Genomic DNA, 14110 nt, shown 5'->3' on the forward strand with positions numbered 1-14110 from the left:
CTCCAGAGATCAGAGGATGTCGGTTTCTCTGATGATCGATGACGTCAGCTCACGTTTTTCTTCCGTCGCCACGTTTGGATCATGTTTTATTCATTCAAACACAATCCTGCACAAACACACAGTACCAGAACCACAGCCGCCTACACGTGATCCGCTCAGCGTTTCTCCTCCGTCTGCTGCTGTCAAACTAATCGGGAAACATCAGGATTTTCAAAATAAGACGCACAGGGACGGATATTTCTGGAAGGACGAAGTAGAACCGCGATAAAACGCGCGGGATTTTATAGATTATTCATCTGAAAGTGTTACTATTTGAACATATATAAGAAAACAGTTTTCCAGCCGTTTTTCACGTGATGAAATTTTATTATGAAGACGTGAATGTTGCGCGTGAATTTGTTACATCACATCTCCTTTAACTCCAGACTCTTTGATGTTTAAATAGATTTAGGAGAGAAAATGTCTTTTTCTGACATGACGCCATATTGATTCTTCTCAACCTGATTCCGGACTTTAATTAGAAAAATCAACAATAGCAAAACATAAAAACAGAACCGAACCGGACCGGACCGTGTTGTCAAACTAAGCAGAAGAGCAGGAAAGAAAAGGGGTTTGATTTCAAAATAAAAGACCTGGACGTGTGCGTCATCTAGACTTCCAATAAAATCGGGGAAAATGTGAAAAATAATGAATTGTAGTTCCAGATTTGGTTAAGTATTTTAAAAAATCAATTGGAACATTGACAAAAATGTGGATATCATGGAAAAAATACCTCCATACACTGAAAAAAGCTGTTATAAATTGTACATTTTTAAAATCCATAACTTTGTAAGACACATTTTTTGTGTTTTAATTTTTGTACACAATTGGAAAATGCAGCAAGTATTCAGGTTAGTGTAATTATGTCATCTTATCAATAATTTACCAGTAAATAGTTTTTCAGAGCCACTTTTTTTTTAAAGTTAATGTCTGTCAAACATTTTTATTAAGTATATAAATTATGAAGGAAAACATGCTTAATTGTTTGTTTTATTCAACATTTTTGCATTATTAAAAACAAAAATCACTTTACTCTCAAATGGTGACATTAATTCTAAAATGTTGACATTTTTTCTCAGTTTTCTGATTATAACCTCAAAATTCTGCAAAGCTGCCACAGACCATCACATTACCATCATCACTAAGTTCCACTTTTATGAAGAAAAAAGTAAGAATTTTGGCATAAAAATAAAAAAGAAAAGAGAAAAAGTCAACATTCTGACTTTAATTTCAGAATTCTGTCCCTGTTCTAAGGTTGTTTTTTTTTAACTTCAATCTCAAAATTCTAACATACATCATTTTCATGAGTCTGGCTTCAGTCAGAGGCTTCTTGAAATTTGCTTTAATACAGACTGCTACAGGAGATCTTTCCTGCCAACCGCCATCTACATCTACAATAACTCTTTGAAGAAATTTAATTAATATTTAATTCCTTTTGGGTTCAACGAAGTATTTTTGAATTTGAATAACATTTAAAAAAAAAATTTAAATGTTAATTTATAAGATAAATCACAGGCTCTTATTTTTTGACGTGACCGGAAGTATTGCCATAGTTCTGCGGAACTTCACGGTGTCATTAATTGTGCGCATCACCAGTACTGCGGACGGACTGACTGACTGAGCTGGACGTCTTGTAGAGGAGAGGAGATAAACCAATAAATCTTCCAGATTCTGTTGGGGTTTATCTCATAATTAGCTCGGTTCGGCCTCTTGGGGGGCTAAAACACGAAGGAATCCTGGAAGCACCCGGAGAACCGCGGATATCCACGCGGCAAGGATGCTTCATGACCCGCGGCAGGTGTGAGGACATGGCGGCGGAGCCTCCCGCGGCCCCCGGCCGGGTGGTGCTGGTCAAGAAGATCATCATGAAGGACGGAGCGGTGGTGAGTGTCCGAGCCGCCATGTTTACCACGGGAAACCGAGCCGAACCGAGACGTTTAATGTTGTTTTTTATAGAGATTCTGGTTCTGTTTGTATGTACCTCAGTTGAACCGTTGTTTCTGTCTGGGGAAATAATTAAATAAACTGTCACGTTTATGACGTAACATGGAATTAACGGACGTTGACGTTTGAAATAAATAAAAAAAATCAAATTCATCCGTTAGAAATTTGATTTATTCGACGCCATTTTATTTATTTATAGAGCTAAATCACAGTTTAATTCAGTTATTATGAATTATGTGAAACAGACTTTAATTTTTAATTGTTGAGGCTGAAATTGAAAATAAATTAAATAAATAAAATAAGATCGTTCTGGTTCTGAACGGTCTGGTCCAAAATGGCCGTGTTCTGTTCTGGGAGGATAGTGAAGGTGGGAGGGAGGCTGTAATGGAGACACACACACACACACACACACACACACACAGGTTGGGCTTATAGCGGCGGTTCTGATGCGGTCGGGATGGATCCAGTAGGGTGTTACATAACAGCCCCCTGCCCGGGCCGGGACGATCCTGCCCGGGGCGGGCGGGCGGAGGAGCCGCTCGCTGCGGATCCAGCGCTCCGCCAGCGTCCATTTTAACACCAGAACAGACGCGTTCACCGCAGCTCACACAGAAAATGTCTGGAAAAATATATTTAAAAGACTCGATTTCATTTCATGATTTTCCCTTAACGTCACAGAAATAAAATATCTAAATATTTCACCAGAAAGGGCAAAAAAATAGCTATACCAAAATGTATTTACACACATTTTACCACTTTATACTTTGGTTTATTTTGAGAATTCTTCTAATAATTGTAAAAAATGGAAACTATCAAATGTTTTCAGAATATCCTACATAAAAAAAACATTTTCTAAATAAAAATTAAGAAGCTACATAATGATGGAGACGTCTGCAGATGTTCAAAAAGATTCACCTGCAGTGAAACATTCAGATATTTATTTGTTATATATATAACAATATAATATATATATATATATATATATATATATATATATATATATATATATATATATATATATATACATATATAATGAAATAAAAATGGACTACTATGTGCTTTTGTATCACATCAAATTATAGAAGTTGATTAAAAATATAAAACATGTAATTGTTTTGTCATTTTGAACATTTTCTGTAGATCTGAAGTGTTAGAAATGTTAATATCATTCATAAATTCATATTTTTCACGATTAAAGTACAAGATTATTAAGAGATAATAAAAATATCACATTTGCTCATGAAGGTGTGTAATAAGATTTTTTTTATTAAACATGGATGAAGCAGAATTTCCTCTATTTTTCTTTCAGGACAAAATAAATAATGAATATCTTCACACACTTCACCTAAAACTGCAGCTTTATTACAAATCCCATAATATGAATATGAATTTCTGGATTAAACTGTATGACGTTACAGAAATAACCCAGTAGAATGGAAATGGTTGGAAAATCTGAAGTTTTCTTTATTATCTCGACAAAGAAACTTCTGAGTGAATCTTTGCAGAAACCAGTTAATAATGTTGGTTTTGGTTCCGTTTCTCACTTTGTGGCTTTAATCTGCAGTTTCCTGCATTAGAGAAGGAGGCTCGCTTCAGACGACTTCCAACTGGATTTCACTCAAAAATTAATTCTTTATTTTCTCTCTTTTATTTTGAAAGTTGAGGCCAAAACAGGAAAACAACCTCAGAATAAAAACAAGAAAATGTAAGTCAATAAGCAGGAATCAATAAACCTGACCCTAAAAATAACAACAAGAAGTTACACTTAAAACAAACACATCCAGATTTAAACACATAAATAAATTAAACATATTTAAAGTACTATTTATTGATCATTTTAGCCTTTAGCAGCTCCAATCTCATTTAGATACACAATATAACTTGGTCACAATAAATCAATTAATCATATAAATGAAAACAAACTCAATAATTTCCATTTGTATAATTTATTGTTTTTCCATCAATAACTGGATGATAAAAGTTTTCAGTCTGGTGACCAGATCTTTTATTCTGAAGGACAGTTTTGTTTACAGAGACTTCATAATTCATTTCATTTATTGTTTCTGTTTATATATTTAAAATGTTTTCCAGTTCCAGTGTTTAATGTTCATTAGAATTTAAAGTTGGTTGATTTTCACAATGTATTCTTGTATTATTATTCCATTATTATTATATTACTGGAAAATGGTCTCAAAACAACAATATTATCATTTATCGTGATTACTTCTGGGACGATTTATTGTCCAGCAAAATTTATCATGATAGCTTTAAATGTAACATTTAACTAATCACTTTTTGCTTCAGTAGCTTTTAAAAATATCATTTTAATCTGCACTTTAATAAATATGTACTTACAACATAAATTTCAACATTACATTTTGACCAGAGTGTAAAGATTTGGAGAAACTGCAGATTAAACCAAAATGTGTGAAACGTTTCACACCAGCCGATCAAACAGCCGAGGATTCTGGGAAAACAGTAAAACAATGTCAGCTTGTTCTGGTCGAAGGTCATCATGTCTCCTTCGACCAGAAATGTGAAATAAGTTTTGAACGCTCAGATAGAAATGTAAGAAGTTTATCTTAAAGGAAACCAGACAGGAAACTCAATGAAGCTCCAGCTGCAGATTAATGCAGCTGATGGCTGCTAATGCTAGCTGGTTTAGTAGCATGAATGTTAGTTTTAGCGCATAAAAAGGTGAAGTTATAAAGAAAACTTTGAATCAGTTTGACTCTTGGAGCATCAGGTCTGTTACTGATGATGGTTCTGTGGTTCTGTCCAGACCTGATGTTCTTCTTCTGTCCTCCGTTTCTCTACATTCCTCCCAGTTTTAGAGGAAGTCCACATGAAGCCTAGCTCAGGATGTTTATCAATCAATCAATCAAATTTTATTTGTATAGCACATTTCAGCAGCAAGGCATTTCAAAGTGCTTTACAGGTACAGGTAAACTCTCAACCAGGACTGGATCTCTGAATGCTTCCCACTAATCTGCCTAGCAACAGTTTATTGTCTGGGTTCTTCATGGTTCCTTAGTGATTCAGGTTCTGGATCAGTTTCTGTTTCCAGACTGAGTTTAGTTTAAGAAGCTGAGGATGTGTTGGATTAAGCTGCTGGATTATCTTCACTTCCTCTGACTTTAACTGAATCTGCTGGATTATCTGGTGAAGCTCCTCCTGCTGGTTCTGACCCGGCTGGCTGCTTAGATGGGTTCTGTTTGGGTCAGAACTATTCTGGGTACTGCACTCTTTCCAGATGAAATCCACACTTTTCTCTCAAGCCCTGATTCTCCTGTATGTTTTTTCTTCCACTAAACTTTCCATCAGTATTTCCATTTCTGTGTATCTGTTTGGGATCATTGTGAAAAGCTGGACAGATTCTGTATTAAAAATCATTTTTATTGTAAATTAAATTTAAATATTCCAGTTTGAGATTCACCTGTAAAATTTCTTTTCTTGTTGGACCAATCAAATGAAAGCTTCTCGCTGTTCCCACGGTAACACAGAGTCCAGAACCTGCAGGAAGGAAGCAGCAACCAGAACCACATTAGCTAAGTTAGCTGTTAGCGGGTCGGACGGGCCCACGATACCAGCAGCTAAACATGGATCCAGATCCGGTTCTGGTTCCGGTTCTGCAGGTTCAGTCCAGCTGTGTGCCATCAGGCCGGTTCGGTTCTCTGCTCCACTTCTTCTCTCTGTCAGGAAACTCTGTGACAATAAAAGATGAAAATGAATAAATGAGAGTTTCTGTCAGCGTCAGCAGAACAGATCTTTGTGTTCTGGAACGTTTAAACCCGATATGAAGCTGGAACTGGACCTCCAGGTTCTGCTGGTGCTTGTGGACGGATCATAATGTCTCTATTTGTTCACAGGGAGGGAAGACTCGGTTCTGGTCCGGTTCTCACCTTTATCTGGGGCTTTTGTTGGTTTAATGGTGGCCTCAAGGCGCCCAGGCTCACATTATTCATGTTAACATGGCTGACAGGTAGGTGGAGAAACCACAGAAACTCTGGAGTTATTACACATTAATACAGATCAGTTCAGTCTGAAGAGCCGCCTTGTTCAGGTTTAAGAGTAGACTTTATTAAATTAAAACAAAATCAAAGTTCTTCCTGGTTGGATGGATGTACTGAGAGCTGATTGGTTCTCTGGAAGCAGGAAGTTGGGATGAAACGGAGCAGACCTGAGGAGTGTGTTTCCTGTGAAGGTTGAGTTTTGATTGTTTGTGTGTTTCAGCCGCAGCAGGGCATCGGCCGGCCCAGCGTCTACCACGCTGTGGTGGTGATCTTCCTGGAGTTCTTCGCCTGGGGTTTACTCACCACCCCGATGCTCACCGTAAGCAGAAACAACAACCTGCATGTTTCAGAAACATAAAGTCTGTTTCTGTAACGGGGTGTGTGTTTGTAGGTTCTGCATGAAACGTTTCCTCAGCACACGTTCCTGATGAACGGCCTGATCCAGGGAGTGAAGGTGAGCAGCGGCTGGTTCTGCTGAAAACCTCTCACTTTTCTTATTCATGTTAAAATAGGAGCTGGTTTTACGTTAATAATCCATTAATATTGGTGATGTTAGTTCTAGATCCATTAGCAGATTATTTAACTTGTAACATGGGAAAATGTCTTGTTTATTTATAGATTATATAATAAAATAATCTGTCACTGGAACTCAAACTTTTTATTGAGGAATTATTGACTTAAAACAAGCTGATATTTCCTGCTGGAAATAGTAACAGTTTATTTAAAGAGGAGAGCATAAGACTGTCATAAACATTCTAATGACAAGTTGACACTTTTAATTAGATGTTACTGAATCTTAGTTAGTTTAGTTTTACCTCAAGTGTCCTAAGATGTTAAGTTTATAAACTAGAGTAAAATTTCCCGGTAAGCTGCAGTGTTGCTGCTGCAGCGCCGTGCTGCAGCTGCAGCAGCAGCGGTCAGTCAGGACTGTTCCTCTAACGATGCTGCTTCCTGTCTGCAGGGTCTGCTGTCCTTCATGTCCGCCCCGCTGATCGGAGCGCTGTCAGACGTCTGGGGACGAAGGTCCTTCCTCCTCATCACCGTCTTCTTCACCTGCGCTCCCATCCCTCTGATGAGGCTCAGCCCCTGGTAGGAGCTTCATCCCACTGGTTGGATGGAAAAGTGAAACTTTGACTAGACGGCTCCTTTAGCTCAGATTAGCCACGTTTTGGTAAAATATGCCGAGTCAGGACGGTGTGTTTATGTCCAGAGTTTATAGTTGTAACAGAATCATCGACTGTTCTGTGAAACATTCTTTATAAGAACCAAGCGGTGGCCCGGCTCCAGTTCTGATCATTTTATCAGAGCGGAGGAAGTTTCTGCCAGACGATACGTCCAGACTGTTCCTGAGCCGACAGGTTGAGTTTCTGAACGTTTCTCAGGTTATTTTTAGTTCCTTCACATCTCTTACTGGTTACGTTTCCAGAAGCTTTGCTGGACCTACAGGCTGGTTTCACTACATTTTCAGGTTACTCTGTTAGTTTTACTGAACTTCAAGTTTCCAAAACTTTCACACAACTTTCAGGAAACGTTTTCAGAAGTTACTCAAGTTTGCATAAAACGTACCTGTGCTGAACTTACAGGCTGCTTCCAGAGATTCTGGTTACTTTGGTAAAGTATTTATAATTAAATTTCACCAGGTTTTTATGAAGGAAATGTGTTTATTTGTAACATTACCGTCATTTTTAAATTAGAAGCTTTCATTAAAATGTGCAGCCTGAGTTTTTCCATCTCAGGAGTCATAAATATCTCCGTCACTCCGACCGAACTGCTGACGCTGCTTTCTGACCTGCTGTGTGTCCAGGTGGTACTTCGCCATGATCTCCATGTCTGGAGCGTTCTCCGTCACCTTCTCCGTCATCTTCGCCTACGTTGCTGACGTGACGGATGAGAGGGAGAGGAGTACCGCCTACGGCCTGGTAAGAGCCGCCCATCGGGTCACCCCGGTCCAAACTCTGAGCGATGTAACATCCTGTAACGTCCTGCTGCGTTTCCTGTCCAGGTGTCGGCCACGTTCGCAGCCAGCCTGGTGACGAGCCCGGCCATCGGCGCCTACCTGTCGGCCTGGTACGGAGACAACCTGGTGGTTCTGCTCGCCACGCTCATCTCTCTGGCCGACATCTGCTTCATCCTGCTGGCCGTCCCCGAGTCGCTGCCGGACAAGATGAGGCTCAACACGTGGGGCACCCCCTTCTCCTGGGAGCAGGCCGACCCGTTTGCTGTCAGTAACCAGGAAGTGTGACCCTGTAGCGGTTAAAGAGGCGATGTGACAAACTGTCCTGGTCTCTGTCTGTCTCTGGTCCAGTCTCTGAGGAAGGTGGGTCAGGACTCCACCGTCCTGCTGATCTGCATCACCGTCTTCCTGTCTTACCTGCCGGAGGCCGGACAGTACTCCAGCTTCTTCCTCTACCTGAGACAGGTGAGTCCTCCAGCTTCCTGTCCACCAACATGGCCCAACATGGCCGACTGCTTTAGCATGAAAGGAAATTACTAATAACTGGGAGGAAATGGGAGAGGAGGAATCGTTTCTGAACTGGTTCCTCAGATTCAGCAGGATGGTAAAGGAACATTTCATCATTTTTTGGCATCAGAACAAACAAAGTTTGATTTCAAAACCTTCCAGCGCAGATAAAGATCAGATCAGAGGATCAGATCGGTTTCTCATGTATTGATCACTGATCTGCTGATTTATCGGTGCAGCCCAATAATCACTTTCCCGTCTGGATGAATTCCAGAAAGTTTGGAAACATTTGAATTTTTAACTTAAATAAACGTTGAGCTGTATGTTTCCCTCCAGGTCATCAACTTCTCCTCCACCACCATCGCTGTTTTCATCGGGGTCGTCGGGATTCTGTCCATCGTGGCTCAGGTACCGACCCGGTCCCACACGCTGCAAATCCTGAAACTGGAACCAGAACCAGAACCGCTCTGTGTCTCTCCTCAGACGCTCTTCCTCACGCTGCTGATGAGATACCTGGGCAACAAGAACACGGTTCTGCTGGGCCTGGGCTTCCAGATCCTGCAGCTGGCCTGGTACGGCTTCGGGTCAGAACCATGGTAAGACCGGCCGCCGAGTTCAGCAACCAGAACCAGACAGAGTTCAGCAACCAGAACCAGTCAGAGTTCAGCAACCAGAACCAGTCAGAGTTCAGCAACCAGAACCAGTCAGAGTTCAGCAACAGAACCAGACAGAGTTCAGCAACCAGAACCAGTCAGAGTTCAGCAACCAGAACCAGACAGAGTTCAGCAACAGAACCAGTCAGAGTTCAGCAACCAGAACCAGTCAGAATTCAGCAACCAGAACCAGACAGAGTGCTGCCTCATCATCAGCCGGTCCAGGATAAACAAACTGAACTCAAAACTCTGACATTTTCTAAAAGTTTCAGTATTTTTTCAAACTGGGGATCTGTTGGAAAGATATGAGCAGTAAATATCCTACCAGCTGCGTCTCATACAGACTGTTAGCATGACTAGCTCAGTTAGCATTTCTCCCTCTCTCCTTTGCACCACGGTTCTTTAACTGGATTTTATAATCAGAATAATTTGCTGTATTTCTGCTGTTTTTATTTCTGACTAAAGTTACGACTTAAACCTGGAAATGAAACTAAACTGAACCACGAATCAGATCAAACTGATACTGGGCCACCAAACCAACCATCATGTTCACTAGAGACACATCCTGCAGGTTTAATTATTCAACATCTTTGGATCGATTACAAACTGATTTTATTTTAGTTTCAGACATTTATCACCATTAAACCATCAAAATGTATTAATTTAGACTAAGGATGTCAAAATTAACTTGTTAAACCTGTTAATTAACATCAACTTCGTAATAAAAACATTTAGAACACATTAATTCAGTTAATTTTAAACAGTTAATTAATCTGATTAATCCACAACTACTCAGTCCTGGTTTAGAAACCCAGAACTGTCCCATCCATCCTTCAGAAACTCAGTCAGAACCGGTTCTGGAGAACCTGTAGCAGCAGAGAGCCTTAGTGTTGTTCTGCCAGCGGGGGGCGCTGTTCCTCTGACTGCCAGCGGGGGGCGCTGTTCCTCTGACTGCCAGCGGGGGGCGCTGTTCCTCTGACTGCCAGCGGGGGCGCTGTTCCTCTGACTGCCAGCGGGGGGCGCTGTTCCTCTGACTGCCAGCGGGGGCGCTGTTCCTCTGACTGCTGTGTGTGTGACAGGATGATGTGGGCGGCTGGAGCCGTGGCGGCCATGTCCTCCATCACCTTCCCTGCTGTTTCTGCTCTGGTGTCGCAGTCGGCTGACCCAGATAAACAAGGTGAGTCCGACCGGCGGTCCAGCCTCTGACCGGAACCAGAACCAGAACCAGAACCTGCTCTGACTGTCTGTCCACCTGCAGGAGTCGTCCAGGGTATGATCACGGGGATCCGGGGCCTCTGTAACGGCCTGGGCCCCGCCCTCTACGGCTTCATCTTCTTCCTGTTCAACGTGGAGCTGAGCACTCTGGACCCGATCCAGGAGGAGTACAGCATCGACCCGCTGCCCCTGCACGGACCCACAGAGGTACAGAACCCTTTAGAACCATTCAGAACCCTAAAGAACCATTCAGAACCCCACTAACTGGGCCTCATCAGGATTAGAGGGAAAACTAAAACAGAGGACGATACCGGAACGACAGCGTCTGGTTTCCAGTCTGCTGCTCGGTTCTGTACGTCTAATTTATAAATATAGCAGAACCGGACAATTAAACATAACAAGAACTGAAATGATCGTTTTTATTCTCCCGTTCATGAACAGAAAGAGATTCTAGTGAAATGTCAAAGTCAGGGTGTCCAAACTTTTTGTCTCATGGGCCAAGAAATAAAAACTGAAGAGGATTTTTCACATTTGTTGTATTAAATCAGATTCTTTTGGGCTCAACTGAACAAATTTATTCTCAGTTATAAGAAAAGGATTTCTCTGAAAACACTTTCTACGTTTAGCTAAGTTTAATAAATTAGATAAAAGCTGATTTGGTTCCTGCTTCTACTTATAAGAACTTCATATAAACTACATATAAAGTTATTTTACTTTTTTCAAGTAATTGCTGTAATTTATGTAAATTCCTTCTGATTTTATTCATCACTTCTGTTTGAGTTCTGTCATCTGATAAAAAAATTTTTAAAAGCATAAATTTTAATAATCAGTTTTATATCTTCCTGAACTGGAGTTGAGGGCCACAGTAAATGCGTTGTGGGTCCAGAAACGGCCCGTGTTCCTCAGGTTGAGCCCCTGCCTGGTTTGTCCTGTGTTGCAGCAAGCGCTCATCCCGGGGCCGCCCTTCCTGCTGGGCGCCTGCACCGTGGTCGTCGCCTTCCTCGTCGCCCTCTTCATCCCCGAGAAAACCTGCTGCTCCTCTTCCTCCTCCTCTTCCTCGGAGCTCTCCCTCAGCGACAAGCCCCTCCCAGACAGCAAGGAGGCGCTGTCCTCGCTGGCTGGCGTCCACATCAACACGCCGCTGCCGGGCAGCGACGAAGAGGCCCCGCCCTCCGCCAGCGCCGAGGACTCTGAGCCGCTGCTGCACGACAGCATCGTCTGAGGAGCCATGGGGGCGGAGCCTCTGATGCCGGTGGGCGGAGCCTCTGACGCTGTGTTTTACTGTGTTTCCGTTAGCAACGCGGCCGGACTGAGTGTACTTTTCTCGTCGGAAGTTTTTGCCTCTTTGCCGATCGGCGGGATGAACTTTTAGCTTCAGAGGCGCGCCGTCCTGACCAATCAGGATCCATCTTTGATCCATCTAATGAGCCAATCGGACGCAAGCATGGAGGTCTGCAGGGAAGAAGGGGAATCAATCAGACGGGTGGGAGGAGGCAGATCCTTAACGTTTTAATGGAGGATTTCACTTTTTTTTACTCTTTGGTCATTTTGTGTTTTAATTCAGAAGTAAACTTTAATGGCAGCCAAAACGTCCAGGTTTATTTATACGTTTGTTTTTTAAATCAGTCAGTGTGTTTCTGTGGGTGGAGATTGTATTAAATCCAGCTAAAACAAGAGAAATGAATCGTTTTTAATCTCACTGTGAGATTAAACCAAAGCAAACTACTGATTACTGACAATAATTAGAAGGAAACAGGAATGAATCCTTACATTCTGAGAAAAACAAACATTTTGGGTTTTATTGTTCCCTGTGTGTCCCTCTACCTCCACTTTTTGTTTCTCTCAGTGCTGCTGGCTGCTGCCAGAGGAAAACCCTCCTCCCGGCTCCCTGACGCCTCGGGTCGGTTTAATTCGCTCCAAACCAACTCGGTTTCACTCGAGGCTTTTTTCCTGGCAGCAGTGAAACTCCTGAAAACAAACTTTATACTTGAAGCATCCGACAGAGATTCCAAGAGCTTTAGAGAAGATTTGAAGCAGAGTTTTAACAGTATTTAACTGCCACACTGTGTACAGAGTTAGCCATGTCATGACTTTAAATGTAAATGCACTTTTGAATGAAACTCTGGTTTGTAAATACTGTGAGTGTGACGTGGGGTCGGCTAGTCTTCCATCTCCGGTCGAGTTTAGAGGACACATATCATCACATTTTCCTTTTTTACGTTTTTTCAGGTATTTCGCTCATGAAACACTCAGTAATTTTCTACATCTGAAACAGAAAAATGTTGCCAAAGAATGCCGGTGTTCAACTCAGACCTTAGCATCAACATTCAGCTGAAACATCAGTAGAAACTATAATCTGAGATCATAAACTGAATATTTATGGGATTTCTGCAGCAACCAGACCTAGCAAACCAGCACCACATTCAGGAAGTTAAAAGCACCCACTGGGGTAAATAGCTGCGTTTCCATTACAAATGTTGATATTCCACTAACATAAAAAAAACGCAATTTTGCAGTTGCTGTGTTTCCTTTAAATAAGAAATATAGTTAAAATCGCGTGAATAAGTTTTTCTATATATATAATTTGTATATTACTGTAAGTCACAGAATGAGCCAAACTATGAAAACTAAATCTGGTAATTTGAAACATAAACTGAGATGGTGTTGACGTAGATGTAGTTTCTGCTCCAGTTCTGACCAGCATTTTTACTCCTCACTGGTACATCCAACAGCAAGCCAGGCAGTAATTATTTAACTCAATTTTCTCCATATAATCTGTAATTTCTTTCTTTTACTTTGGGTCAAACAACAATAGCAATGTAGCGTATCGTTCTGTCACTTCACCCACTCTAAAAGCCTGACTCTTAAAAAGTCACTAGAAGCTAATGCTAAACATTAAGTTTCTCTCCTTCATGTGGCTCAGACAGAGAAGAAAAAGCTAATTATGACTAAACATGAAGAGTTTTGGTTCATTTTGACATCAATAACCCAAAACTTTCTTAGCTGATGAACTTTATGCTCACAAACAGCTGCAGTTAGCATCTGAACTTCCTGTCCAGATTATGAGATGAAAATCCCTGATGCAGATTCATTTCATTTTTTTAATGTTTTCTAGCCTGACTGATGATACGTATCCTGTAAATCAAAGGCTAGCTGTTTCTGCTCTTGGAATGCTTCTTCTGGCTTTTTAATTCCCACCTCCAGTCAGAACCGCAGAAGCCTTTTCAGACGGGAGGAGGAACTTCTCCAGAACCAGAACAGAACTGAAGTGCCGTTCTTACGAACCTGGGAAGGTGGGATCCGTTTTTCTCACGGATCGGTTCGGAAACATCTCCGTGTTTTCTGCTTTGTGGGCGAGTCCGGCCTCGGATGGGCAGCTAGATGTTTTTGTATCCAATCAGAGGCGAGCTCAGTATGCTAACAGTCAGACCAGCATCAGGGCTGGTTTGTTTTTAAACTGGAATTCAGCAGAGCTGGATTGAAACCACTTAAACACCTTTATTTTTTTAGCTCTTTTGCTAATCAGACGGTTTTCCGTTGGAAGTGTTCCCGCCTCTCCTCAGCGCTCCTGTAAATACTGATCCCAGCCGCGGCCCGGTGCGATCCGCTGTGAAACCGGGCCGGTTCTGTAAATACTGTACATGGATTGACTGGATGTCTGTTGATGTGAGCTGAACTGGGATGTCGTCTCGTCTGGAGCTGTATTGATATTAAAAACGTTTCCAACACGTTTCAGATCCGCTTCATGTCTCATTTCTGTTCACTGGAAAATATGATTAGTTTTG

At 41.6% G+C, this 14110-nt stretch overlaps 1 protein-coding gene across 1 annotated transcript; it reads left to right on the forward strand.

Annotated features, from left to right (window-relative positions):
• The first annotated feature begins 1620 nt into the window (after positions 1 to 1620).
• LOC102219177 (hippocampus abundant transcript 1 protein-like) lies at positions 1621 to 14060 on the forward strand. The gene is made up of 12 exons (XM_023338572.1): positions 1621 to 1922; positions 6217 to 6315; positions 6388 to 6450; positions 6958 to 7085; positions 7801 to 7915; positions 7999 to 8217; positions 8302 to 8415; positions 8794 to 8865; positions 8941 to 9053; positions 10190 to 10287; positions 10369 to 10532; positions 11266 to 14060. The coding sequence occupies exons 1-12, from the start codon at positions 1824 to 1826 to the stop codon at positions 11545 to 11547; spliced, it is 1566 nt and encodes a 521-aa protein (XP_023194340.1). The 5' UTR covers positions 1621 to 1823; the 3' UTR covers positions 11548 to 14060.
• Positions 14061 to 14110: the final 50 nt, after the last annotated feature.

Source organism: Xiphophorus maculatus, chromosome 8 (genome assembly GCF_002775205.1).
Source record: "Xiphophorus maculatus strain JP 163 A chromosome 8, X_maculatus-5.0-male, whole genome shotgun sequence".
Taxonomy (NCBI): Eukaryota; Metazoa; Chordata; class Actinopteri; order Cyprinodontiformes; family Poeciliidae; genus Xiphophorus; species Xiphophorus maculatus.